At 61.1% G+C, this 27,594-nt stretch overlaps 3 protein-coding genes across 3 annotated transcripts; 2 read left to right on the top strand and 1 right to left on the bottom strand.

The window, feature by feature from the left end:
* The first annotated feature begins 522 nt into the window (after positions 1-522).
* LOC148220678 (uncharacterized) lies at positions 523-7,387 on the top strand. The gene is made up of 10 exons (XM_088154821.1): positions 523-573; positions 1,817-1,867; positions 2,144-2,305; positions 2,626-2,754; positions 3,066-3,154; positions 3,245-3,344; positions 3,775-3,980; positions 5,061-5,169; positions 5,906-6,078; positions 7,204-7,387. The coding sequence occupies exons 1-10, from the start codon at positions 523-525 to the stop codon at positions 7,346-7,348; spliced, it is 1,215 nt and encodes a 404-aa protein (XP_088010947.1). The 3' UTR covers positions 7,349-7,387.
* A 1,292-nt stretch (positions 7,388-8,679) lies between these two features.
* THAP7 (THAP domain containing 7) lies at positions 8,680-15,626 on the top strand. Its single transcript, XM_088154822.1, has 5 exons — positions 8,680-8,746; positions 9,772-9,851; positions 11,269-11,424; positions 12,799-12,933; positions 14,318-15,626. The coding sequence occupies exons 2-5, from the start codon at positions 9,772-9,774 to the stop codon at positions 14,916-14,918; spliced, it is 972 nt and encodes a 323-aa protein (XP_088010948.1). The 5' UTR covers positions 8,680-8,746; the 3' UTR covers positions 14,919-15,626.
* Positions 15,627-15,950: 324 nt separating this feature from the next.
* On the bottom strand, positions 15,951-26,621 carry LOC106864313 (long-chain fatty acid transport protein 2-like). Its single transcript, XM_088154813.1, has 10 exons — positions 25,992-26,621; positions 24,161-24,370; positions 23,539-23,697; positions 21,038-21,162; positions 20,761-20,955; positions 18,329-18,419; positions 18,014-18,212; positions 17,831-17,928; positions 17,338-17,468; positions 15,951-16,305 (listed from the first exon to the last, which is right to left on the bottom strand). The coding sequence occupies exons 1-10, from the start codon at positions 26,485-26,487 to the stop codon at positions 16,129-16,131; spliced, it is 1,881 nt and encodes a 626-aa protein (XP_088010939.1). The 5' UTR covers positions 26,488-26,621; the 3' UTR covers positions 15,951-16,128.
* Positions 26,622-27,594: the final 973 nt, after the last annotated feature.

Genomic DNA, 27,594 nt, shown 5'->3' with positions numbered 1-27,594 from the left:
ATCCCAAAACCCCCTCAGGGTGGGCAGGGACCCCAACCCCCCCCCGGGGTGAGCAGAGAACCCAAAATTCACCTCAAGGTGGGCAGGGACCCCAAAATTCACCCAGGGTGGTCAGAGAACCCAAAGCCCCCCTCAGGACGGGCAGAGAACCCAAAATGCCCCCAGGGGGTGAGCAGGGGACCCCAAACCGCCCCCAGGACGGGCAGAGGATCCAAATCCTCCCCAGGGTGGGAAGGGACCCCAAAATCCACCCCAAGATGGCAGAGACCCCAAAATCCACCCAGGGTGGGAAGGGACCCCAAAATCCACCCCAAGATGGCAGAGACCCCAAAATCCACCCAGGGTGGGAAGGGACCCCAAAATTCACCCCGGGGTGGGCAGGGGATCCCAACCCCCTCTCCCCCCCCCCCAAAAAAAAAGGGACCCGGAGCTGTCGGGGGGTCCCAGCCCGGGGCTGATGCGATTTTAGGGGAGGGGTCTCTCCAGGGTCTCTGCTGCTCCAGAGCCCCCCCAGTCTGCGCCATGATGGACACGGGGGACAGGGGGCGATGCAGCCCCCCCCGGCTGGCACAGGTGAGTGGGGGGATCCCCAGGTGAGTGGGGGGTGATCCTCAGGTGAGTGGGGGGGGATCCTCAGGTGAGTGGGGGGGTCCTCAGGTGAGGGGGGGGATCCTCAGGTGAGTGGGGGGGATCCTCAGGTGAGTGGGGGGGGATCCTCAGGTGAGTGGGGGGATCCCCAGGTGAGGGGGGGACCTCCAGGTGAGGGGGTGGGACATGGTGATGGGGTGGGGGAGGGGACTCAGGTGATGCTGGGGGGACTCGGGGAAGCCTCGACCCCCAACTGAGGGGGTCCCAGGGGGTGGGGAAGTTGGGAGTCCCAAATTTTGGGGGCTCTCGACCTCCCCCCCTCCTCCTTTTGGCTGGAGACCCCCGGCGCCCCCTCGGCGGCCCCCCTGGCCCCCCGCCAGCCCCCGGGCTGGAATTGGGACACGGGGCGGGGACAGCGACAGCGACAGCGACACAATGGCCCGGAGCCCCTCCCTTCCCCCACCCGTGGGAACCGACACATCCCCCATCCCCCCCAGCTCCCCCCGAACCCCCCCAAATTTCTCCAACCCCCCCCCCCCAATCGTTCCCCCCCCCCCGTTATTCCCAATCTCTCCGAGGGGGTCCCCGGATTCCTGGGAACATCCTCGTCCCTCTGGACCCCTGGGAACCCCCGGATTTCGGGGACTCCCCAGATTTTGGGGAACCCCCCCCCCACCCCCCCAGCCCCCCCGAACTCCTGGGACCCCCCCCCAAAGACCTGGGGACCCCCAAAATCTGGGACTCTCCAAAGCCCTGGAGACACCTGGGGCACCCCAAGCCCCTCAACCCCTCCTGGATTTTGGGACCCCCAGAGAACTTCCCGGACCCCTCGAACTGGGGGACCCCCCAGATTTTGGGATCCCCTCGAAGATTCGAGGCCCCCCAGATTCTCGGGAACCTCCTGGACAGATTTTGGGGGGTTCCTCGGACCTCTGGGACCCCCCCCCACCTCAGACTTCTGGGCCCCCAAAAATCTTTGGGACTCCCCGTGAATTTGGGACCCTCCGAATTTTGGGAGTCCCGGAATTCCTGGGACCCCCCCCAGGACATTTGGGGTGCCTCAGACCCCCCGGGACCCTCCGGGAATTTGGGAACCCCCAAATTTTGGGACACCCCAGCTTTTGGGGGTTCCTCTCCACCTGGGACCCCTCAGATTTTGGGGCTGCTCCGAACCCTCCCGGATTTTTTGGGGTCCCCCAAAAAATTCCGCCCCCCCCCCCCCCCACAGGCCCAGCACCGCCGGGACCTGGAGGAGGAGCTGCGTGACCTCAGCAACCAGGTGGGCGTGGCCAGAACCTGTCAATCACAGCTTGGCCCCACCCCTCTCTGGGAAGGGGGTGGGGCATGAGGCTGTCAATCACCCAAGTGGGCGGGGCTTGGGGGTAATCAATCAGTTTTTGGCTGTCAATCACCTGGGGGCGGGGAATGCGGCTGTCAATCACCCAAGTGGGCGGGGCTTAGTGCAATCAATCACTGTGGGGGCGGAGCGTTGGAGCTGTCATTCACCGAGGGGCGGGGCCTGGAGCTGTCAATCACCCCCCCCTTGCCCAATCAGGTGGCGGCGCTGGGGCGGAGCCTGGCGGCCGAACGTGGGCGGAGCCTGATGGAGGGCGGGGCCCTGCGGGCGCTGGAGATCGCGGTGGGCGGGGCCCAGGCCCGGGTGGGCGGAGCCTGTCGGGCCCTGGACCGGGCCAAGGAGAGGCTGCGGCTGCAGCAGGTGGGCGGGGCCTGGGGGTGAGGGGGCGGAGCATCGGACGGGGTGGGGCTATAGGGGGTGTGACCTATGGGGGCGGAGCCTCTGATAGGTGGGGAAGGGGTGGAGCTATGGGGGTGTGGCCTGCCAAGGAGGCGGGGCATAGGGGCAGAGCTTTCCGGGGGGTGGGGCCATAATGGGGAGGGGCCTGAGGGGGTGGAGCCTCTGCCATGGGTGGGGTCAGGGTGGGGGTGTGGCCATGGTGGGGCTAAAGGGGGCGTGGTCTGGGGTTGCGGGCGGTGCTCGCTTTGTGGGCGTGACCCGTCACTGACCCCGCCCCCCAGGAGGCGGGGCAGCTGCTGTGGGCGGAGCTGGAGGCCGCTCGTGCAGCCAAGGCGGGGGCGGAGCTCCGGGCCCAGGAGGCGGAGTCTCAGTGCCAGGCCCGGGGGGCGGAGCTGGAGCGGCTGCGCCAGGTGGGCGGGGCTAAGGCGAGGGGCGGGGCTAAGGACCAATGGGTGGAGTTGGTGCAAATGGTGTGGGGCTAATGACCAGTGGGCGGGGCTATTGCAAATGGGGCGTGGCTATGGAATAACGGGCGGGGCTACAGCAGGCGGTGGGCGTGGCTATGGGGTGGGTGTATCCCTGCCTGCGGGCGTGGCTCGGGGGTGTGTACGATCAGTGGGCGTGGCTCTGGGGCGTGCCCTATCAGTGGGTGTGGTTATGGGGGTGTGTCCGATCGGTGGGCGTGTCTCGGTGGGTGTGTCCATGCTGGCCCCGCCCCCAGGCCGTGCAGGCTGCCCAGCATTCCCGGCGCCGGGCAGAGCAGGAGCGGGACCAGGTGGCTGCGAAGGTTGGCCCCGCCCCCCGGGCCAGGTGAGCGCGGCCACGCCCCCTCCCTGCCCGCGTGTCCCCAATAGTCCCAATGTCCCCTATAGCCCCCATATGTCCCCGTGTCCCCTATAGCGCCCCCGCTGGGGACCCCGGGGCGCTGCAGGCGGCGCTGGAGGAGCTGCGGGAGCACAACCGGAACCTGCGGGAGCACCTGAGCCAGCGGCTGGGACAGGTGGGGACACCTGTGGGGACACCGGGACACCTGTGGGGAAACGGGGGGGACATGGGGGGACACGGGGAGGACACGAGGGGGACACGGGGGGGACACTTGAGCCGGCGGCTGGGACAGGTGGGGACACCTGTGGGGACACCGGGACACCTGTGGGGACACGGTGGGGACACGGCGGGGACACCTGAGCCAGCGGCTGGGATAGGTGGGGATACTTGTGGGGACATGGGAGGACACGGGGGGGGGACACCTGTGGCGACACGGGGACAGGTGTGAGTGCCATGGACCCACCTGTGGGTGCTGTAGGTGCCATGGACTCACCTGTGGGTGCCATGGACCCACCCGCGGGTGCCCCGGCCCCACCTGTGGGTGCCATGGACTCACCTGTGGGTGCCCCGGCCCCACCTGTCCCCTGACCCGCCGTTCCCCGCAGGTGGAGGAGCTGCGGCGGGCGCTGGTGGCCGCGGGCTCGCGGGCTCAGGACGCGCAGGTGGCGCTGGCCCGGCTGGCGCAGGAGCAGCTGCGGCTGCGGGAGCGGCTCCGGCACCCCCGGGACCCCCGGGACCCCCCCGCGCCCCCCGAGCCCGCCCTGCGCGCCCGCTGCGCTCACCTGCAGGAGCTGCTGCGGAGAGAGGCGGGGTCAGAACCGGGGGGGGGGGGGTGGGACACGGGGGGGACGACAGGTGGTCACAGGGGGGGTCCCAGGTGGTCCGAAGTGGTCCCAGGGTGGTCCCCAGATGGTCCTAGGGGGGTCCCAGAGGGGCACAGTGGGGTCCCAGGTGGTCCCAGGTGGCCCCAGGGGGGTCCTTGGTGGTCCCAGGGGGGCATAGTGGGGTCCCAGGTGTTCCCAGGTGGCCCCAGGGGGGTCCTTGGTGGTCCCAGGTGGTCACAGGGAGGTCCCAGCATGGCCCAGGTGGTCCCAGGGGGGTCCCAGGGTGGCCCAAGGTGGTCTCAGGGTGGTCCATGGGGGTGCCAGGGTGGCCCAGAGTGGTTTTGGGTGGCCCAGGGTGACACGGCTGACAAGGGGTGACCCAGGAATGACCCAGGTGACTCAGGTGACACAGATGACCCAGGTGACCCAGGAATGACCCAGGTGACCCAGGTGACACACAGGTGACCCTGGTGACCCAGGAATGACCCAGGTGACACAGATGACACAGATGACACAGGTCACACACAGGTGACACACAGGTGACCCAGGTGACCCAGGAATGACCCAGGTGACCCAGGTGACACACAGGTGACCCTGGTGACCCAGGAATGACCCAGGTGACACAGATGACACAGATGACACAGGTCACACACAGGTGACACACAGGTGACCCAGGTGACCCAGGAATGACCCAGGTGACACAGATGACACAGATGACACAGGTCACACACAGGTGACACAGATGACCCAGGTGACACAGGTGACCCAGGAATGACCCAGGTGACACACAGGTGACACACAGGTGACCCAGGAATGACCCAGGAATGACCCAGGTGACACACAGGTGACACACAGGTGACCCAGGTGACCCAGGAATGACCCAGGTGACACAGATGACACAGATGACACAGGTCACACACAGGTGACACACAGGTGACACACAGGTGACCCAGGAATGACCCAGGAATGACCCAGGTGACCCAGGAATGACCCAGGTGACACAGATGACCCAGGTGACACACAGGTGACACACAGGTGACACACAGGTGACCCAGGTGTCCCCGCAGGGCGCGGCTGGCGCTGTCCCGGGCCGCTCGTGTCACCGCCCGGCGCCTGCGGCTCGTGGTGGCCGAGGCCGAGGAGCAGCGGCTGCTGGGGGAGCGCTACCGGCTGCAGGTGGGGACAGCGCCGGGGTCACTGCTGTCACTGCTGTCACTGCTGTCACCTGCTGTCACTGCTGTCACCTGCTGTCACCGGGTGTCACCTGGTGTCACCTGGTGTCACCTGGTGTCGCTGCTGCCACCTACTGTCATCTCCTGTCACCTGCTGCCACTGTTGTCACTGCTGTCACTGTTCTCACCTGCTGTCACTGCTGTCACTGTTCTCACCTGTTCTCACCTGTTGTCACTGCTGTCACTGTTCTCACCTGTTGTCACCTCCTGTCACCCTACAGAGCCCTCGTCCCCACGTGTCCTCCCTGTGCCCCCACGTCCCCATGTCCCAGTGCCCGATGGCACCGTCCCTGTGTCACCTGGGACCGATGTCCCCGCTTTCCCCAATGTCCCCAATGTCCCCAAATGTCCCCAATGTCCTCCAATGTCCCCAAAATGTCCCCAATATCCCCTATCCCCCCAATGTTCCCAATGTCCCCAGTCCCCAAAATGTCCCCAATTCCCCCAATCCCCCAATGTCCCCAAAATGTCCCCAATCCCCCGATGTCCCCAATGTCCCCAATGCCCCCCAATATCCCCTATCCCCCCAATGTCCCCAATGTCCCCAAAATGTCCTCAATGTCCCCAATCCCCCAATGTCCCCAATGTCCCCAAAATGTCCCCAAATGTCCCCAGTCCCCCAATGTCCCCAATGTCCCCAATGTCCCCCAATGTCCCCGATGTCCCCACTGTCCCCTCAGGCCCGTGCCAGCGAGGCCGCGGGCCGGCTCGTGGCTGACCAGGTGGCCGCGGTGGCCGCGGGCACGGCCCAAGCGCTGGCCCGGGGCCACCACCTGCGCCAGGAGCTCGAGGACATCGGGGACGGGGCCGCGGCCACCGCGAGACACGTGGCCGTGCTCAGGGCACGCCTCAGGTGGGGACGGACCCCATGGACCCTATGGAGCCCCTATAGATCCTATGGAACCCCTACAGACCCTATGGAATCCCTATGAACCCTATGGAACCCCCATAGACCCTATGGAACCCCTATGGATCCTATGGAACCCATATAGACCCTTTGGACCCTATGGAACCCTTATGGATCCCATAGAACCCCTATGGATCCCATAGAACCCCTATGGACCCTATGGAATCCCTATGGATCCTATGGAATCCCTATGGACCCTATGGAACCCCTATAGACCCTATGGAATCCCTATGGATCCCATAGAACCCATATAGAACCCATAAAACCTATAAAAACCCTATAGAACCCTTACAGACCCTATGGAACCCTTATGGATCCCATAGAACCCATATAGAACCCATAAAACCCATAAAAACCCTATGGAACCTCTATAGACCCTATGGAACCCCTGTAGACCCCATAGAACCCATATAGACCCTATGGAACCCCCATGGACCCTATAGAATCCCTATGGACCCTATGGACCCTATGGAACCCCTATAGATCCCATAGAACCCGTATAGGGGTTCTGTGGGGTGTGTAGGGGGCTGGGGGGTCTCTGTGGGATTTCTGGGGTGCTGGGGGTCTCTATGGGGTCTCTATGGGGTCTCTGGGATATTGGAGGTCTCTATGGGGTTTATGGGGTGCTGGGGGTCTCTTTGGGATGTTGAGGGTCTCTATGGGGTCTCTATGGGGTCTCTGTGGGGTCTCTATGGGGTCTCTGGGTATTGGGGGTCTCTATGGGGTTTATGGGGTCTCTATGGGGTCTCTGAGGGGTCTCTGTGGGGTCTCTATGGGGTCTCTGGGATATTGGGGGTCTCTGTGGGGTCTCTATGGGGTTTATGGGGTCTCTATGGGGTCTCTATGGGGTCTCTGTGGGGTTTCTGGGTATTGGGGGTATCTATGGGATACTGGGGGTCTCTATGGGGTCTCTGGGTATTGGGGGTCTCTATGGGGTTTATGGGGTTTCTGTGGGGTTTATGGGGTCTCTATGGGGTCTCTATGGGGTCTCTATGGGGTCTCTGTGGGGTCTCTGTGGGGTTTCCGGGGTGCTGGGGGGTCTCACTGCCCCCCTCCCCGCCCCCTCCCCAGGTGTGACCCCATGAACCTGTCCCGCACGGTCCGGAGGATGCTGCGGGACGGGGACGACTCCGAGGACAGCGGGGACAGCGGGGACAGCGGGACCCCCCCTGTGCCACCCCCCGAACCCGCCCCCAGCGCCGCGGGGACCCCCTGAGAGCCCCGGGACCCCAAAACCCACCCAGGGACCCCCTGAGACCCCAAAACTCGGCCAGGGATCCCCTGAGACCCCCCCTGGGACCCCTGAGACCCCCCTGGGACCCCAAAACCCACCCAGGGACCCCCTGAGACCCCCCTGGGACCCCAAAACCCGCCCGAGATCCCAAAACCCGCCCGGGACCCCCTGAGACCCCCCGGGACCCCAAAACCCGGCCAGGGGCCCCCTGAGACCCCCCTGGGACCCCAAAACCCACCCAGGGACCCCCTGAGACCCCCCTGGGACCCCAAAACCCGCCCGAGATCCCAAAACCCGCCCGGGACCCCCTGAGACCCCCCGGGACCCCAAAACCCGGCCAGGGGCCCCCTGAGACCCCCCTGGGACCCCAAAACCCACCCAGGGACCCCCTGAGACCCTCCTGGGACCCCAAAACCCGGCCAGGGGCCCCCTGAGACCCCATGGGACCCCAAAACCCCCCCGAGACCCCAAAGCCCTCCCAGGGACCCCAAAACCCACCCAGGGACCCCCTGAGACCCCTCTGGGACCCCAAAACCCCCCCGGGACCCCCAACTCTCCTGTGGGGTTTTTTGGGCAGGGGTCCCCAAACTCATTAAAGTGCCTGGACAGGGTCTGGTTCCTGAGTGGCCCTGGAGGACACGGAGGGGGTCCCCAAACCCAGGAGGGACCCCAAAAGTGAATTTGGGGATGGGGGCGGGGATTGGAAACCTCCCCAAGCCCATTTTGGGGGATCCCCCCCCCCCGCCGCCTTTTGGGGGAGGGGGTTTAAAAATATTCAGGTGTCTTGAAAGCGCCAGGATCCCCCAAAACGCCTCGGGAGGGACCTCAAAAACATCTTTACCCCAATTGGGGGGTGCCGGAACCCCTCAAAGCCCCCCCAGGACACCCCAAAATCCGCTGGGGTCACCCCAAAAACGTCTTTGCCCTCAGTGGGGGGGGGTTGAAACCCCTCAAAAAAACCTTCATAATCTCTCCAAACCGCCACAGTCTGCTCGGGGGAGGGGGCCTAAAACCCTTTCTACCCCAACTGGGGGGGAAATGTCCCAAAACCCCCCAAAATCCGCTGAAACTCCCCCAAAACCCCCCAAAATCCCCTGAAATTCCCCCAAAATCCGGGGGAGGGGCCCGCGGCGAGGGGCGGGGCTTGACTGCTAATGAGGACGAAGGGGCGGGGCTTATATAGCTGCTGATGCGGGGGCGCGGCTCGATCAGCCAATCACAGCGAGGAATGCAAACGAGGCATTGGAGTCTCAGCCAATGAGGAGAATGAGGCGGGGCCAATGGTGCTTTTTTGGGGGGGCGGGGGTGTTCTCGCGGATCTCGGCGAGTCTCGCGAGAGCTCCGTGGAGGCCGCGGCGGCGGCGGGATGGGAGCGCAGAGGTGGGGCCGGAACGGGACGAGGAGGGGAAAAATGGGGAAAAATGGGAGAAAAACGGGGAAAAAGTGGGCAAAGGGGCGGTGCGGGATGGCGGGAGGGCACGGGGAGGGGGTTCCGACCGTGCAGGGGAGATGTCAGTGGGGGGGGGGAGCGGAGCGGGGCAGGCCGCGGTGAGGGGGTGGGGGGGGGCACGCTGGGGGTGAGGGATCGGGGATCGGGGATGGGATCAGGAATAGGATCGGGAATCGGGGATCGGGAATGGGATCGGGGATCGGGGATCGGGGATGGGATTGGGAATTGGGAATGGGATCGGGGATCGGGAATGGGATCGGGAATCGGGAATGGGATCGGGAATCGGGAATGGGATCGGGGATGGGAACGGGGATCGGGGATGGGAACGGGGATCGGGGATGGGTTCGGGAATCGGGGATGGGATCGGGAATCGGGGATGGGATCGGGGATGGGATCAGGAATAGGATCGAGAGTTGGGAATGAGATCGGGGATCGGGGATGAAATCGGGAATGGGATTGGGGATGAAATCGGGAATGGGATCGAGAGTCGGGAATGGGATCGAGAGTCGGGAATGGGATCGGGAATTGGGAATGGGATCGGGAATTGGGAATGGGATCGGGGATCGGCAAAGAGATCGGGAATCGCGGATGGGATCGGGAATTGGGAATGGGATCGGGAATTGGGAATGGGATCGGGGATCGGCAAAGAGATCGGGAATCGCGGATGGGATCGGGAATTGGGAATGGGATCGGGGCTGCGATCGGGAATTGGGAATGGGATCGGGAATGGGATCGGGGATCGGGGATCGGGGCTGGGATCGGGAATTGGGAACGGGATCGGGAATCGGGGCTGGGGTCGGGAATTGGGAATGGGATCGGGGATCGGGGCTGGGGTCGGGAATTGGGAATGGGATCGGGGATCGGGGCTGGGGTCGGGAATTGGGAATGGGATCGGGGATCGGGGCTGGGGTCGGGGCCGGGCCGGCTCGGTGACGCCGCCCCCCCCCCCCCGCAGATGCCCCGGCACTGCTCCGCCGCCGGCTGCTGCACCCGCGACACCCGCGACACCCGCGGCAGAGGCATCTCCTTCCACCGGTGAGGGACACCGGGGACACCCCCGGGACACCGGGGACACACCTGGGGCAGTGGGGACACCCCCGGGACAGCGGGCACACCTCCGAGCTGGAGCCACACCTGTGCCCAGGAAGCCCTTAGCAACGGGATGGCACCGGTGTGTCACCTCCCCTAGCAACGGGCTGTCACAGGTGTCACCTGCCCTAAGCAATGAGCTGTCCCAGGTGTCACCTGCCCTTAGCAATGGGCTGGCACCGGGGTCACCCCCCACCCCCCCCCAGCAATGGACCGTCCCAGGTGTCACCCCCTTAGCAACGGGCTGTCACAGGTGTCACCTCCCCTAGCAACAGGCTAGCACCGGTGTCACCTGTCCTAGCAATGGCTTTTCCCAGGTGTGTGTCCCCCCCTAGCAATGGGCTGTCCCAGGTGTGTGTGTGTGTCCCCCCCCCCATTTGAGGAATGGCTCAGCCCTGTTCCCCTTTACCGGGGCCCGGCTGGACTGTTCCATTTCCAGCTGTGTGGGGGGAGGAAGGTGTCATTGAGCCCTGCAGGGGTTGGGGATGGAGGCAAGGGGAAGTGCGACCTTGTGGCTCACCTGTGTCACCTTTGTGACTGTCACCTGTGTCACCTTTGTGAACTCTGTCACGTGCGCCACCTGTACCGTTTGTGTGACCTGTGTATTCCAACCTGTGTCCTCACTGTGTCCCTGTCCTGGTGTCCCTGTGTCCTCCTGTGTCCCTGTGTCCCTGTCCCTGTCTTGGTGTCCCTTGTCCCCATGTCCCTGTTGCTTTACCTGTGTCCCTGTCCCATGTCCCTGTCTCTGTCCCCATATCTGTGTCCCTGTCCCCATGTCGCTGTCCCATATCTCTGTCGCTGTCCCTGTCCCCAATGTCCCCATGTCGCTGTCTCCAATGTCCCCGTGTCGCTGTCCGTGTCGCTGTCCGTGTCCCCAATGTCCCGGTGTCGCTGTGTCCCCGTGTCCCCGTGTCGCTGTCCCCGTGTCCCCGTGTCCCTGTCGCGTGTCCCGGTGTCGCTGTGGCTGTCCCCAATGTCCCGGTGTCGCTGTTGCTGTGTCCCCAATGTCCCCAATGTCCCGGTGTCGCTGTCCCCGTGTCCCGGTGTCGCTGTCCCGGTGTCGCTGTGGCTGTGTCCCCGTGTCCCCGTGTCCCGGTGTCGCTGTCCCCGTGTCCCCGTGTCCCGGTGTCACTGTCCCCGTGTCCCCGTGTCCCGGTGTCACTGTCCCGGTGTCGCTGTCCCCAATGTCCCGGTGTCGCTGTCCCGGTGTCCCGGTGTCGCTGTGGCTGTGTCCCCGTGTCCCGGTGTGGCTGTCCCGGTGTCGCTGTCCCCGTGTCCCGGTGTCGCTGTGGCTGTGTCCCCGTGTCCCGGTGTCGCTGTCCCGCTGTCCCCGTGTCCCGGTGTCCCGGTGTCGCTGTGCCAGGCTGCCGCGCCGGGACGATCCTCGCCGAGCTCAGTGGTTGGAGAACAGCCGGAGACGGGACCCGGCGGGCGGGGGGCGCTGGGACCCCAGCTCCAAGTACATCTACTTCTGTTCCCAGCACTTCGAGAGCTCCTGCTTCGAGCTCGTGGGCTACAGGTGAGTGTACAGGTGTGTCCAGGTGTGTGTACAGGTGTGTACAGGTGTGTCCAGGTGTGTGTCCAGGTGTGTACAGGTGTGTCCTGGGGGGTGGGACCCCAGCTCCAAGTACATCTACTTCTGTTCCCAGCACTTCGAGAGCTCCTGCTTCGAGCTCGTGGGCTACAGGTGAGTGTCCAGGTGTGTCCAGGTGTGTGTACAGGTGTGTACAGGTGTGTCCTGGGGGGTGGGACCCCAGCTCCAAGTACATCTACTTCTGTTCCCAGCACTTCGAGAGCTCCTGCTTCGAGCTCGTGGGCTACAGGTGAGTGTACAGGTGTGGGTACAGGTGTGTACAGGTGAGTACAGATGTGAACAGGTGCGTACAGGTGTGTGTACAGGTGTGTACAGGTTAGTGCAGGTGTGAACAGGCGTGTACAGGTGAGTACAGGTGTATGTACAGGTGAGTACAGGTGTGTGTACAGGTGAGTACAGGGGTGTACAGGTAAGTACAGATGTGAGCAGGTGTGAGTACAGGTGTGTGTACAGGTGAGTACATGTGTGCGTACAGGTGTGTGTACAGATGTGTACAGGTGAATACAGGTGAGTACAGGGTGTGTGTACAGGTGTGTGTACAGGTGAGTCCAGGTGTGTGTACAGGTCTGTATAGGTGTGTGTACAGGTGTGTGTACAAGTACGTGTACAGGTGAGTACAGGTGAGTACAGATGTGAGCAGGTGTGTGTACAGGTGTGTGTACAGGTGAGTACAGGTGAATACAGGTGAATACAGGTGAGTACAGGTGTATGTGCAGGTGTGTACAGGTATGTGTACAAGTGAGTACAGGGGTGTACAGGTAAGTACAGTTGTGAGCAGGTGTGTGTACAGGTGAGTACAGGTGAATACAGGTGAGTACAGGTGTGTGTACAGATGTGTACAGGTGTGTCCTGGAGGCTTCAGCTTTGTACGGGTGTGTCCTGGGTGGTACAGGTGAGCCCTGGGGCCCTACAGGTGAGTTTGGGGGGCTGCAGATGAGGGATCCCCCCAGGTATTCCAGGTGCCCCCCCAGGTACTCCAGGTGGCCCTGGATCTTGGGGACCCCCCCCCCCCCCCAGGATTTTGGGTGGCCGCACCCCAAGCCCCCCTGGCTGGGGGGCTGCCCGCAGGTTTTGGGGTCCCCCTCCCAATTTTGGGGTCCCCTCGCAGGTTTTGGGGTCCCCCCTGAGCCCCTTCCCCCAGTTTTGGGGTCTCCCCCCAGGTTTTGGGGTCTCCCTCCAGTTTTGGGGTCCCCCCAGAGCCCCTCCCCAGGTTTTGGGGTCCCCCCGGAGCCCCCCCAGGTTTTGGGGTCCCCCCCCAGTTTTTGGGGTGCCCCTGACCCCCCCGTTTCCCGTCGCCAGTGGCTACCACCGCCTGAAGGAAGGCGCCGTCCCCACCGTGTTCTCCGTGGGTCCCTCCCGGCCCCCCCGGCCCAAGCCCCCTCCCCCCGCCGACAGCGACCCCCCAAAACCTCTGAGGAGCACCCGCAGGTGGAGGTGAGACCCGGGGGGGGGGGTCGGGGGTCGGGGTCGGGGGTGGGGCTCCCCAATTTTGTGACAAAACGGCCCCACCCTTCCCCCCCTTCCCTGCGGGACCCCCGGGGCTGTCACACCCCCCGGGACCCCCCAAATTCCATCCCAATCGCCCTCAAATTACACCTGGGACCCCCCCCCCCAAAATTACACCTGGGACCCCCCAAATTCCACCCGGACCCCCCCAAATTACACCTGGGACCCCCCCCCCCCCCAAATTACACCTGGGACCCCCCCCAAATTCCACCCGGACCCCCCCAAATTACACCTGGGACCCCCCCCCCCAAAATTACACCTGGGACCCCCCAAATTACACCCAGACCCCCCCCAAATTTCCCCCTGGACCTCAAAATTCTCCCCACACCTTTCCCACGTCAGGACCCCCCCCAGGCTTCTCCCCCAATTCCTTCTGACCTCTCCCACCCCTGGGACCCCCCCCAAATTCTTCCCCAGACCCCCCAGTTCCTCCTGGGACCCCCAAAATCTCCCTGGGACCTCTCCCACCCCCAGGACCCCCAATTTCCCCCGGATCTCCCCCACCCCTGTCACTGTCCCGACGCTCTGGGGACACTTTGGGGGTCTCCCCATGATGACCCCTGCCCCTCCTCCCACAGACGGGACCCCCTCCCGTCTCCTCCGCACCCCCAAATTCCCCCTGAGCCTCTCCCAGCCCCAGGACCCCCCAAATTCTCCTGGGACTCCCCCAATTCCCCCAGACCCTCCATTTCCCCGGATCTCCCCCACCCCTGTCACTGTCCCGACGCTCTGGGGACACTTTGGGGGTCTCCCCATGATGACCCCTGTCCCTCCCCCCACAGACGGGACCCCCTCCCGTCCCCTCCGCATCCCCAAATTCCTCCCCACATTCCCCCCGGGACCCCCAAATTCCCCCTGGGATCCCCAATTCTCCCCGGACTTTTCCTATCTCTGAGATCCCCCAAATTCTCCCCAGACCCCCAAGCTGCCCCCAGACTTATCCCATTCTCTGTCACTGTCCCGACGCTCTGGGGACACTTTGGGGGTCTCCCCATGATGACCCCAGTCCCTTTCCCCACAGACGGGACCCCCTCCCGTCCCCTCCGCACCCCCCGTTCCCCTCGGACGCCTCCTGCTTCCCCCGGGACCCCCAAATTCCCCCCGGGCCTCTCCCATCAGTGGGACCCCCCCCTCAGATTCCCCCTGGGACCCCCAAATTCCTCCTGATCTCTCCCAACCCCAGGATCCCCCAAATTCTCCTGGGACCCCCAAATTCATTCCCCCCGGATCTCCCCCACCCCTGTCACCGTCCCGACGCTCTGGGGACACTTTGGGGGTCTCCCCATGATGACCCCTGCCCCTCCTCCCACAGACGGGACCCCCTCCCGTCCCCTCCGCACCCCCCGTTCCCCTCGGACGCCTCCTGCTTCCCCCGGGACACCAAAGACCCGGGCCCGCCCCCGGCCGGCGACCACGGCGGCGTCCCGGCCCTGCCCGGCCCCTGCGGCTCCGTGCCCGAGACTCTGCTGGTAGCCACGGGCGACGAGGAAGCCACGACCACTCCCGCTCTGCCCGAGGGAGCCCCCCCGACCCCCGCAGCCCCCGCGGGACCCCCGTCGCCCTCCGTGTTCATGCTGCGGCTGCCGCCGCGGGCCGGCTCGTACATCCAGAGCGAGCACAGCTACCAGGTGGGCAGCGCGCTGCTCTGGAAGCGCCGAGCCGAGGCCGCGCTGGACGCGCTGGACAAAGCGCAGCGGCAGCTCCAGGCCGGCAAAAGGAGAGAGCAGAGGCTGAGGCTGCGCCTGGCCGAGCTGCAGAGGGAGAGGAGAGCGGGCCCCGAGCCCCGGAGGAGCCTCAAGGAGCCACCCAGGAGCCCCAAGGAGCCACCCAGGAGCCCCAAGGAGCCGGCGGGGATGGTGGAGGGCGGGGAGGCGCTTGGGGATGGAGGAGGAGGAGGAGGAGGAGGGCGCTGAGGAATTGTCGGTGCTGCCAGCCCCGAGGAGCCACAAAGAGCCCTCAAGGAGCCCAAAAAAGCCCCAAAAAGCCCCAACGAGTCCTTGAGGAGTCCTCGAGGAGCCCCCAAAAGTCCCCAAGGAGTCCTCGAGTAGCCCCAAAGAGCCCCCAGGAATCCCAAGGAGCCCTCGAGGAGCCCCAACATAGCCCCGAGGAGCCACCAAGGAGTCCCTGAGGAGCCCCGAGAGCCCCAAGGAGTCCTTGAGGAGTCCCCAGGAGCCCCGAGGAGCCTCCAAGGAGTCCCCAAAAAGCCCCAAGGAGCCCCAAGGAGTCCTTGAGGTGTCCCAAGGAGCCCCAAAGGGTCCCCAAGGAGCCCCGAGGTGTCCCTGAGGAGCCCCAAGGAGTCCCCAAAAAGCCCCCAAGGAACCCAAGAGCCCCAAAAAGCCCCGAGGACCCACCAAGATGTCCTCGAGGAGTCCCAAAGGGCCCCCAAGGAGCCTCAAGGAGCCCCAAAAAGCCCCCAGGGAACCCCGAGGAGCCCCAAAGGGCCTCCAAGGAGCCCCAGGGTGTCCTTGAGGAGCCCCAAAAAGCCCCCAAGAGCCCCCCAGGAACCCCAAAAAGCCCCCAAAGAGCCCCCGGGGGATGGAGGAGGAGGGCGCTGAGGAATCGCCGGCTCCGAGAGGCTCAGCAGCGCCGGGGAGGTTTGTAAATAAAACATTTCAGCTTTTCCACGTGGAATTCGTGGGGTTTTTGGGGAGGATGCCTTGGGGGAGGCGATTAGGGACAGGAATTCAGAGGAGGAGCGGCATGGCAGTGGGAATGGGGAGGTTTAGGACGCTGGATTTATTATTCGGGGTATTGAGGGATATTGGGAAGAAATTTCATCCTCTGTGGGGTTGGTGAGGGGCTGGGATGGAATTCCCAGGGATTTGTTCCAGATCAGAACCCGGGGAGCGAACAGGACGAAATTTTTTGGGGGGGCTCCAGATCAAACAAGGACCCAGAACCAGGATCAGGAGCGAGTCCAAACCCCAAAACCCGGCAGCCGAAGATTGGGAATTTCAGTTTTAATTTAATTTCCACAGCACAGAGGCACCGGCGCGGGCTCGCACCAACCTCTCTTGCTCCAGCGTGGTTCAAACCTCCCCAAAAGAACCCCAAAAGTGCTTGATTAACCCCAAATTAACCTTTGCTAATTATCCCGGGGCCGTCAGGGGCCCGGAGGAGCCGCTAGAGGCTGAGCTTCATGTCCCGGATGGCGGCGAAGGTTTCCGGGGTCAGGGGCACGTAGGAGCCGCGGGCGTCGTCGCGGAAGAACAAACGGTCCCGGATGGCACCGGGGTCAAAACCCTCCCTGACCAGGTTGTTCTTGCACTGCTTGAAGGTGCCCGTGATCTCCAGGGAGTCCTGGGGACGGGACAAAGGGATTGGGGAACGCCCAGGATAGGGACAGAGGGATTGGGGAACTCCTGAATAGGGACAAAGGGATTGGTGAACTCCTGAATAGGGACAGAGGGATTGGGGAACGCCCAGGATAGGGACAGAGGGATTGGGGAACTCCTGGGATAGGGACAAAGGGATTGGGGAACTCCTGAATAGGGACAAAGGGATTGGGGAACCCCCAGGGTAGGGACAGAGGGATTGGGGAACTCCTGGGACAGGGACAAAGGGATTGGGGAACGCCCAGGACAGGGACAAAGGGATTGGGGAACGCCCAGGGTAGGGACAGAGGGATTGGGGAACCCCCAGGATAGGGACAAAGGGATTGGGGAACGCCCAGGATAGGGACAAAGGGATTGGGGAACTCCTGAATAGGGACAAAGGAATTTGGAAATCCCCAGGATAGGGACAAAGGGATTGGGGAACTCCTGAATAGGGACAAAGGAATTTGGAAATCCCCAGGATAGGGACAAAGGGATTGGGGAACTCCTGAATAGGGACAAAGGAATTTGGAAATCCCCAGGATAGGGACAAAGGGATTGGGGAACTCCTGAATAGGGACAAAGGAATTTGGAAATCCCCAGGATAGGGACAAAGGGATTGGGGAACTCCTGAGACAAGGACAGAGGGATTGGGGAATCCAACCCAAACCATTCCCTGATTCCAGCTCTAAAATCCCTTCCCACCCAAACCATTCCCTGATTCCATCCTGCCGTGACTGAGCACTCCCAGACTTTTGGGGGGACATTTTTAGGAATTTTTAAATTTTTTTTTGCCATTTGTAAGGGCAGATTTCTTTAGGAGTTCCTTACGAGTATTTTCCCCAGAAACCCCTGGAGTTTGGACCGATTTGGGGCTTTTTAAGAACACTTTCTGGCCATTTTTAACCCGATTTTAGGGCGGATTTTGAGCCGCTTTGAATCCATTTCCCACCCCCCCCTCGGATCGTGCCGCATCATCCTCACCCCGAGTCCCCGCCGGGAGCCCCGCGGGTCTCACCTGGATGCGGACGAAGCGGGGGGCGGCGTAGGCGGGCAGCGTGTCCCGTGTGAAGGCGAACAGTTCGTCCCCGTCGAAGGCGGCGCCGGCCTTGAGGCACACGGCGGCCATGCCACAGCGGCCCTCGCACCCTGCCGGCATCGCCCGCCGTCACCTGCGGCTGCCAGAACCCCTCCAGGCCCCTCCCCGGGCTACTGGAGGGGGTCGGTTGTGGCCAAAAGTGTTTTGGGTGGGTCTGTGCCCGGAACGATGCCGGGCGCTCGTTTTGGGTGAATTCTTCCCGTTTTGGCCTCTTTGGTGGCCACAATGACCCAACCCGGCACCTGACTCTTGCTTTTGGGCAACCAAATCCCCTTTTCAACTCTTTCTGGGGGATCCTTGGGGATGTTTGGTGCTCTAAACAACTCTGGGTGTTAAAATTCCCTTTCTGAACCCCCTCGGTGTTTTTGGGGACGCTCAAACACCGCCAGCTGCTGCTGTCGGTGCCACTCACCCGGCACGGCCACGCCGTACACGTTGACCTCCTGGATGAAGCTCACCGAGGCCAGCGTGGCCTCCACCTCCGTCGTGGCCACGTTCTCCCCTTTCCAGCTGGGGAGGACAAAGGACGGAGCTGTCACGGCCGGGGTTTGGGGGGGCCGGGCACGGAGCACCGGGGGGAGCGACCGGGAGTTACCGGAAAGTGTCGCCCACGCGGTCCTGGAAGTAGATGAACCTCTGGCCGTCCATGAGCAGCAGGTCGCCGCTGTTGAAGAAGGCGTCGCCTTTGGCCAGGACGTCCCTCAGGATTTTCTTCTCCGTCTTCTGCGAGTCGCCGGCGTAGCCGTGGAACGGCGTGTTCTTGGTGATCTTCACCACCAGCAGCCCCGTCTCACCTTCGGGGAGGGTTGCAGGATGCTCGACTCCTCCCTCCTTGGCTTCTCTCCGGTGGCTTGCAGTGGCCAGGAGGGCGGTGGCCGGGGCTGAGGGGTGATTTTGGCGCGGCCCTTACCGGCTCGGACGGGGACGCAGAGCCCTCGCTCGTCGCGCACGGGCTCGTCCTGCTCCACGTCGTAGCGGATCAGCTCGAAGGGAGCGAAGAGCTGCGGGGCAGGGACAAAGCCGGCGTGAAAAACGGGCAGGAGAAATTCCTGCCGGGGCCAGGTGAGCTCTGCCGGGATTTGGTCCGTCCCAGGGAACGCCCCTGGGCGTGTCCTGCCCCATCCCGACCTTCTGGGGATTCAAAACATTTCATTGTCTTTAATTTGTTCCTTTGACTTTGACCATTTGTTTTTAATTGCCTTTAATTTGTTCCTTTGTCTTTGACCATTTGTTTTTAATTGTCTTTAATTTGTTCCTTTGTCTTTGACCATTTGTTCTTAATTGCCTTTAATTTGCCCGTTTGTCTCCGACCATTTGCTTTTATTTGCCTTTAATTTGCCCATTTGTCCCCGTTTCAATTGTCATTAATTTGTCCATTTGTCCCCATTTCTTTTTAATTGTCTTTAATTTGCCCGTTTGTCTCCGACCATTTGCTTTTATTTGCCTTTAATTTGCCCATTTGTCCCCATTTCTTTTCAACTGTCGTTAATTTGTCTGCTTGTCCCCAACCATTTGTTTTTAATTGTCTTTAATTTGTCCATTTGTCCCCATTTCTTTTTAATTGTCTTTAATTTGTCCATTTGTTTCCGATCATTTCTTTTTAATTACTGTTAATTTATCCGTTTGTTCCTGACCATTTCTTTTTAATTGTCATTAATTTGTCCATTTGTCTCCTACCATTTGTTTTTGTCTTTAATTTGTCCATCTGTCCCCATTTCTTTTTAATTATTGTTAATTTGTCCATTTGTCCCTGACCATTTCTTTTTAATTGCCTTTTATTTGTCCGTTTGTTCCTGACCATTTGTTTTTAATTGCCATTAATTTGTCCGTTTGTCCCTGACCATTTTTTTTTTAATTGCCCTTAATTTCAAATCTTTTCGTTGAAATCATTAAAACGAAATCTCATTTAAACCCATTTAAATAAGGTTTCATTTGACCCATTCAAACAGGGAATGAACTCATGGTGGGATCTTCCAGGGGACAACACAATGGGGAAAAACGGGGGGAAAAGAATCTGATTTTTGTCACTTTTGCTCAGCAGGTGGGTGGGGACTGAGAGGTGGCACCAAAGACGTGACCAGATCCCCATGGACACCCCAAAAACCCCCAAAAAACCCCAAACCAGGCTGTGAGTCAACACTGCTGAGTCAAGGTTGGCCAACCAGGTGGAGAGGGCCCATTTTGGGTGAGAAAAGGGGCTTTGGGGACTCTTGGTGCCGGCCCAAGCCCGTGGACGGTGGTCACTTCCCTTGGTGACGTCACTGCTGGCTCCGCCCCCGGGAGGGGCATCCAAGACCCCCCTGCTGGGCTCAACCCAACCTGGGCTCAACCCAACCTGGGCTCAACCCAGCCTGGGCTCAACCCAACCTGGGCTCGACCCAACCTGGGCTCACCCCAACCTGGGCTCAACCCCAACCTGGGCTCACCCCAACCTGGGCTCAACCCAACCTGGGCTCACCCCAACCTGGGCTCAACCCAACCTGGGCTCAACCCAACCTGGGCTCAACCCAACCTGGGCTCAACCCCCACCTGGGCTCAAACTCAACCTGGGCTCAACCCAACCTGGGCTCAACCCAACCTGGGCTCAACCCAACCTGGGCTCAACCCCCACCTGGGCTCAACCCAACCTGGGCTCAACCCAACCTGGGCTCAACCCAACCTGCGCTCAACCCAACCTGAGCTCAACCCAACCTGAGCTCAACCCAACCTGGGCTCAACCCCCACCTGGGCTCAACCCCCACCTGGGCTCAACCCAACCTGGGCTCAACCCCAACCTGGGCTCAACCCAACCTGGGCTCAACCCCAACCTGGGTTCAACCCAACCTGGGCTCAACCCCAACCTGGGCTCAACCCAACCTGGGCTCAACCCCCACCTGGGCTCAACCCAACCTGGGCTCGACCCCAACCTGGCCTCAACCCAACCTGGGCTCAACCCAACCTGGGCTCAACCCCCACCTGGGCTCAAACCCAACCTGGGCTCAACCCCACCTGGGCTCAACCCCAACCTGGGCTCAACCTCAACCTGGGCTCAACCTCCACCTGGGCACAACCTCAACCTGGGCTCAAACCCAACCTGGGTTCAAACCCAACCTGGGCGGCCCCGCTGGAGCCTCCTGGCACCGGCGCCACCCACTTGGCACCGGTGCCATCTTCTCATCATTGTCACCATCCCTCGTCATTGTCACCATCCCATCATCATTGTCACCATCCCCTTGTCAGCAGTGCCATCCCCTCATCATTGTCACCATCCCCTCGTCACCGTCACCATCCCCTCGTCACCGTCACCATCCCCACATCCCCGGTGCCACCCCCGGTGCCCCACCCCGAGGATCACCTGCTCACCTGCAGGAACCTGTTGGCCCTGCCCACGGCTCCGACCTTCCCGGTGTAGTTGATGAAGCCGGCGTTGCCCTCGGTGGCTCCGTAGAACTCCCAGATGGCCACGGGCCCGAAGCGCCGCAGGAATTCCTTCCACACCTCGGCCCTCAGGCCGTTGCCCAGGGCCATGCACACGCCGTGCTCGCGGTCATCGGGGCGCTGGGGGGGGACGGGGGGACAGGGGACACCTCGGGGCGTGTCCAGAGCACCCCTGAGCCCTCAGGGGGGTTTGGGGTCTCACCTGGGGTGTGTTGCACAGGTAGCGCATGAGCTCGCCCACGTACTGGATGACGGTGACGTTGTAGCGCCGGCAGTCGGCCCAGAACTGGGAGGCCGAAAACTTGGAGCGCAGGACACAGGTGGCACCTGGGGGACACGGCATGGGGACGGTGACAACAGGACTTGGGGCCTGGGGCCTTGACTTCATCCATCACCCATCATCACCCATCATCCATCCATCATCCATCAACATCCATCCATCCATCATCCATCATCCATCATCCATCATCCATCCATCACCCATCATCCATCCATCCATCATCCATCCATCATCCATCATCCATCATCCATCATCCATCATCCATCATCCATCATCCATCCATCATCCATCATCCATCCATCCATCATCCATCATCCATCATCCATCCATCATCCATCCATCATCCATCCATCATCCATCCATCATCCATCCATCATCCATCATCCATCCATCATCCATCCATCATCCATCATCCATCATCCATCCATCCATCATCCATCATCCATCCATCATCCATCCATCATCCATCCATCCATCATCCATCATCCATCCATCATCCATCATCCATCATCCATCCATCATCCATCATCCATCATCCATCATCCATCATCCATCATCCATCCATCATCCATCATCATCCATCATCCATCCATCATCCATCATCCATCATCCATCCATCATCCATCATCCATCATCCATCCATCATCCATCATCATCCATCATCCATCCATCATCCATCATCCATCATCCATCCATCATCCATCCATCATCCATCCATCATCCATCCATCATCCATCCATCCATCATCCATCCATCCATCATCCATCATCCATCATCCATCCATCATCCATCATCCATCATCCATCCATCATCCATCATCCATCATCCATCCATCATCCATCCATCCATCATCCATCCATCATCCATCCATCATCCATCCATCATCCATCATCCATCATCCATCATCCATCCATCATCCATCATCCATCATCCATCATCCATCATCCATCATCCATCCATCATCCATCCATCATCCATCATCCATCCATCATCCATCATCCATCCATCCATCATCCATCATCCATCATCCATCCATCATCCATCCATCATCCATCATCCATCCATCATCCATCCATCATCCATCATCCATCATCCATCATCCATCCATCCATCATCCATCATCCATCATCCATCCATCATCCATCCATCATCCATCATCCATCCATCATCCATCCATCATCCATCATCCATCCATCATCCATCATCCATCCATCCATCATCCATCATCCATCATCCATCCATCATCCATCCATCATCCATCATCCATCCATCATCCATCATCCATCCATCCATCATCCATCCATCATCCATCCATCATCCATCCATCCATCCATCCATCATCCATCCATCATCCATCCATCATCCATCATCCATCATCCATCATCCATCATCCATCATCCATCCATCCATCATCCATCATCCATCATCCATCATCCATCATCCATCATCCATCATCCATCATCCATCATCCATCATCCATCCATCATCCATCATCCATCATCCATCATCCATCCATCATCCATCCATCATCCATCCATCATCCATCATCCATCCATCATCCATCCATTATCCATCCATCATCCATCCATCATCCATCCATCATCCATCCATCATCCATCCATCATCCATCATCCATCCATCATCCATCATCCATCCATCATCCATCATCCATCATCCATCCATCCATCCATCATCCATCCATCATCCATCATCCATCCATCATCCATCATCCATCCATCATCCATCATCCATCATCCATCATCCATCATCCATCATCCATCATCCATCATCCATCATCCATCATCCATCATCCATCATCCATCCATCATCCATCATCCATCCATCCATCCATCATCCATCCATCATCCATCCATCCATCCATCATCCATCCATCATCCATCCATCATCCATCATCCATCCATCATCCATCATCCATCATCCATCCATCCATCCATCCATCCATCCATCATCCATCCATCATCCATCCATCCATCCATCATCCATCCATCATCCATCCATCATCCATCATCCATCCATCATCCATCCATCCATCATCCATCATCCATCCATCCATCATCCATCATCCATCATCCATCCATCATCCATCCATCATCCATCCATCATCCATCATCCATCCATCCATCATCCATCATCCATCCATCATCCATCCATCATCCATCCATCATCCATCATCCATCATCCATCCATCCATCATCCATCATCCATCATCCATCCATCATCCATCATCCATCCATCCATCATCCATCCATCATCCATCATCCATCATCCATCCATCATCCATCCATCATCCATCATCCATCATCCATCATCCATCCATCCATCATCCATCATCCATCCATCATCCATCCATCCATGCCTCCCACCCCTCCCGTGCCCATTCCCGTGTTTTGGGGGGCTCTTACCGATATCGAGGCACCCCCCTATGCCGACCAGCAGCCCGGCCGAATGGTAGAGTGGCAGTGTTGTGTACACGACGTCATCAGCCCGCAGGCCACAGATGCGGGCCAGGCTGGCCACCATCAGCAGCTTCATCTCCGTGATCACCGCGGCCTTGGGCAGCCCTGAGGGGACACCGGGTGGGGATTGGGGTCCTGGGGGTCTTTGTCCCTTCTTGGAGAAGCCACGAGGAACCTCGTCCAGGTGGTCATCCAGGGAGTGATGACCAACCTTCCCATGGACACGGCCAGGACACACCTGGCCCAGGTGGACCCGTGATGCTCAGGGGTTGGGTCTGGCTTGAACCAAGGGTTGACCAGAGAGGTCCAACCCCACCCCAAGGAGGACAAACCAGGCACAGGTTTGGACCCTCCCATGGACACAGCCAGGACACACCTGGCCCAGGTAAAGCCGTGATGGTCAAGGCTGGAGAAAGAACCCCCAGACCCCTCCAAGCCACCTGTGCTGCCCTGCCCACGACACACCTGGCCCAGGTGGATCTGGGCTGGAGAAAAGACCCCCCCCAGCCCCCTCCTCTCCACGCACACCGTCTGGTCCAGGCCAGCCCGGGCAGGTGCCCCAGCTCACCTGTGGTGCCCGAGGTGTAGATGTACATGGCCTTGGAGTCGGCGGTGACGCCGGCGCGGTGCCAGGCGGGCGGGGGCTCGTCGGGGGCAGCCTCGATGGCACCGAGCAGGGCCTCGACACCTGGCGTGGGCGACACCTGGCTCAGGTAGAAGACGCGGACGCCGTCGCGCTGCAGGTCGGGCAGCACCTCCTCCACGGCCTCCCGGAGCTCTGCGGGGACACAGGGACACCGGGAATGTCCCACGGGGTCGGGGAGGGGACACCAAGGGCCGGGGGGTGCACCTGAGGGAGCCTGGAATGGGCACCTGGGCAGGTGGGCACCCCAGACATCCCAAAGCACTCCAGGTGGGCACCAGACACGTCCCAAATATGAACCGTGGCCGTGTGGGCGCCCCAAACCTCCCTGAGGGGCACCCTGGGCACCCCAAAAAGGGTCCTGTGATGGTGACACACACGGAGGGGACAGTGACACACACAGGGACAGTGACGCACACACAGGGACAGTGACACACACACGGGGACAGTGACACACACACAGTGACACACACAGTGACACACACATTCAGGGACAGTGACACACACGGTGACACACACAGGGACAGTGACACACACACGGGGACAGTGACACACACGGGGACAGTGACACACACGGGGACAGTGACACACACAGGGACAGTGACACACACACAGTGACACACACGGGGACAGTGACACACACACAGTGACACACACACGGGGACAGTGACACACACGGGGACAGTGACACACACACAGTGACACACACAGGGACAGTGACACACACACAGGGACACACACGGGGACAGTGACACACACACGGGGACAGTGACACACACGGGGACAGTGACACACACACGGGGACAGTGACACACACGGGGACAGTGACACACACGGGGACAGTGACACACACAGTGACAGTGACACACACACAGTGACACACACACAGTGACAGTGACACACACAGGGACAGTGACACACACACAGTGACACACACAGTGACACACACGGGGACAGTGACACACACAGGGACACACACAGGGACACACACGGGGACAGTGACACACACAGTGACAGTGACACACAGTCACACACACACACAGAGTGACACACACGTGGACAGTGACACACACGGGGACAGTGACACACACGGGGACAGTGACACACACGGGGACAGTGACACACAGTCACACACACACAGTGACACACACGGGGACAGTGACACACACGGGGACAGTGACACACAGTCACACACACACAGTGACACACACGGGGAGAGTGACACACACACAGGGACAGTGACACACACGGGGACACACAGGGACACACGCAGGGACAGTGACACACACACAGGGACAGTGACACACACAGGGACACACACAGGGACACACACAGGGACAGTGACACACACACATAGTGACACACACAGTGACACACACACAGTGACACACGCAGGGACAGTGACACACACAGGGACAGTGACACACAGGGACCATGGTGGCCTTGCTGGCTGCACCCCCAGGACACCTCTGTCCCCACAGCCCCCCTGACCAACCACCCCAGCCACTCCTGTCACCAGGGCTGGCAAGGAGATGGCGGCCACAACCCCCCATGTCCCCAAAGCCACCCGGAATGTCCTGCTGTCCCCTCACGGTGGCCATGGTGACCACAACCCCCCCAATGTCCTGCTGTCCCCTCAGTGACCACAACCCTTCCATGTCCCCAAAGTCGCCCCCAATGTCCTGCTGTCCCCTCAGTGACCACAACCCTTCCATGTCCCCAAAGTCGCCCCCAGTGTCCTGCTGTCCCCTCTCACCAGGACTGGCCAGCACCAGGGTGGCGTGGGCCGCCTCCAGCGCGTGCCGCAGGGCCCGGCCCCGCACGTTGCAGTTGAGGCAGGCCATGGCACAGCCCAGCTTGGCCAGCGCTAGCCACGTCCACACGTAGGCCGGCTCGTTGGGCAGGAACACGGCCACGGTGCTGCCGCTCCGCAGCCCCAGGCGCCGCGACAGGGCCCAGGCCGCTCGGTTGCTGGCCCTGTCCATGTCCTCGAAGGTGTAAATGTCGTCCTGGAAGCGCAGCAGGGGCTGGCGAGGCCGGCTCCGGGCGTGCTGCCGGAACACGTCCAGCAAGGTGACGGCGGGACGGCGGCGCAGGCGACGGTGGCACCGCAGCGACGACCGGACCATGGTGGCGAAGAACATCAAATCCTGCCACAGGAACGGTGCCAGCCGGGCTGCGGCCGCGGCCACCAGCAGCGCGACCAGCAGCAGCCCGGCCACGGTGGCCACCAGGGCCCCCAGCATCGCCATGGCCAGAGCTGGCGGTGCCGGTGGCCAAGGTCCGCCCGGGCAACCTTTGGCCCGGCCGTGCTGGGGCTGTGGCGTTGCCGGGGGCCGGAGTTCGCAGCTGTTTGGTGCCTCGCTGTCTGTTTGCTTCTTTTTTTTTTTTTTTTTTTTTTTTGCGTTTTCCCTTCCACGCCCCAGGGTGTGGCTCTGCAGGCAGCGGCTCCCGTGGCTGGGTGGCTCTGTGGTCCCTGGCACCCCGGCTGTCCGTCTGTCCAGCCTTTGTCACCCTGTCTGTCCGTCTGTCCAGCCTCTGCCACCACACCTGTCCGTCTGTCCAGTCATCCAGCATTTGTCACCCTGGCTGTCCGTCTGTCCGGCCTCTGCTACCCCAGCTGTCCATGTCTCTGACCACTTGGCCCCTGGCACCCTGTCTGTCTGTCTGTCCGTCTGTCCAGCCAACTGCCCTCTGCCACCATGGCTGTCCAGCTGTCCGGCCTCTGCCACCCTGTCTGTCTGTCTGTCCAGCTGGGCCTCTGTCACTCTGCCCGTCTGTGTGTCCCTGCGTCTGTCTGTCTGTCCGTCTGCGTGTCCCTGTGTCCGTGTGGGTGTCGTCTGTGTGTCCGTGTGTCCACACGTCTGCGTGTCCGTCCTTCCACTTCGACACCCAGGCACCCGCCCAGCTCATCCGTCACCGTGTCCGTTTGTCCTTCCGTCCATCCGTCCGTCCCCCTCAGCCCTGGGAGCAGCGCCAGGAGCAGCTCCGGGCACACCTGGCGGGCAGGTGAGACCCCCCCCCCCCCCACCTTTCACCTCTCAGCTGAACCCCAAACTCCCCAAGCAACCCCAAATTCCCGGAACATCCCTTTGTACAAAACCCGAAAAACCCTTTCGGCCTTAATTTTTTTTGGGTGCAAACCCCAACTCTCCAAACTCTCCAAACCTTCCCATCCCCTTTTTTTTTTTTTTTTTTTTTTTTTTGGGGGGGGGGAGGGAGGAACTTCACAAATCTCCCGTTCCTCCCCCAAAATTCAGCGGCCCCACCTCCTCCATCCCATCCCATCCCGATGGCCCCGGGGATGTTTTTTTGGGCGGCAGCCGGGGACAAGGCGCCGGGCGCCGCCCTTTGCTCGG

This window comes from Sturnus vulgaris, chromosome 32 (assembly GCF_052056855.1).
Source record: "Sturnus vulgaris isolate bStuVul1 chromosome 32, bStuVul1.hap1, whole genome shotgun sequence".
Classification (NCBI taxonomy): domain Eukaryota; kingdom Metazoa; phylum Chordata; class Aves; order Passeriformes; family Sturnidae; genus Sturnus; species Sturnus vulgaris.
This window is presented reverse-complemented; position numbering and strand designations above follow the sequence as displayed.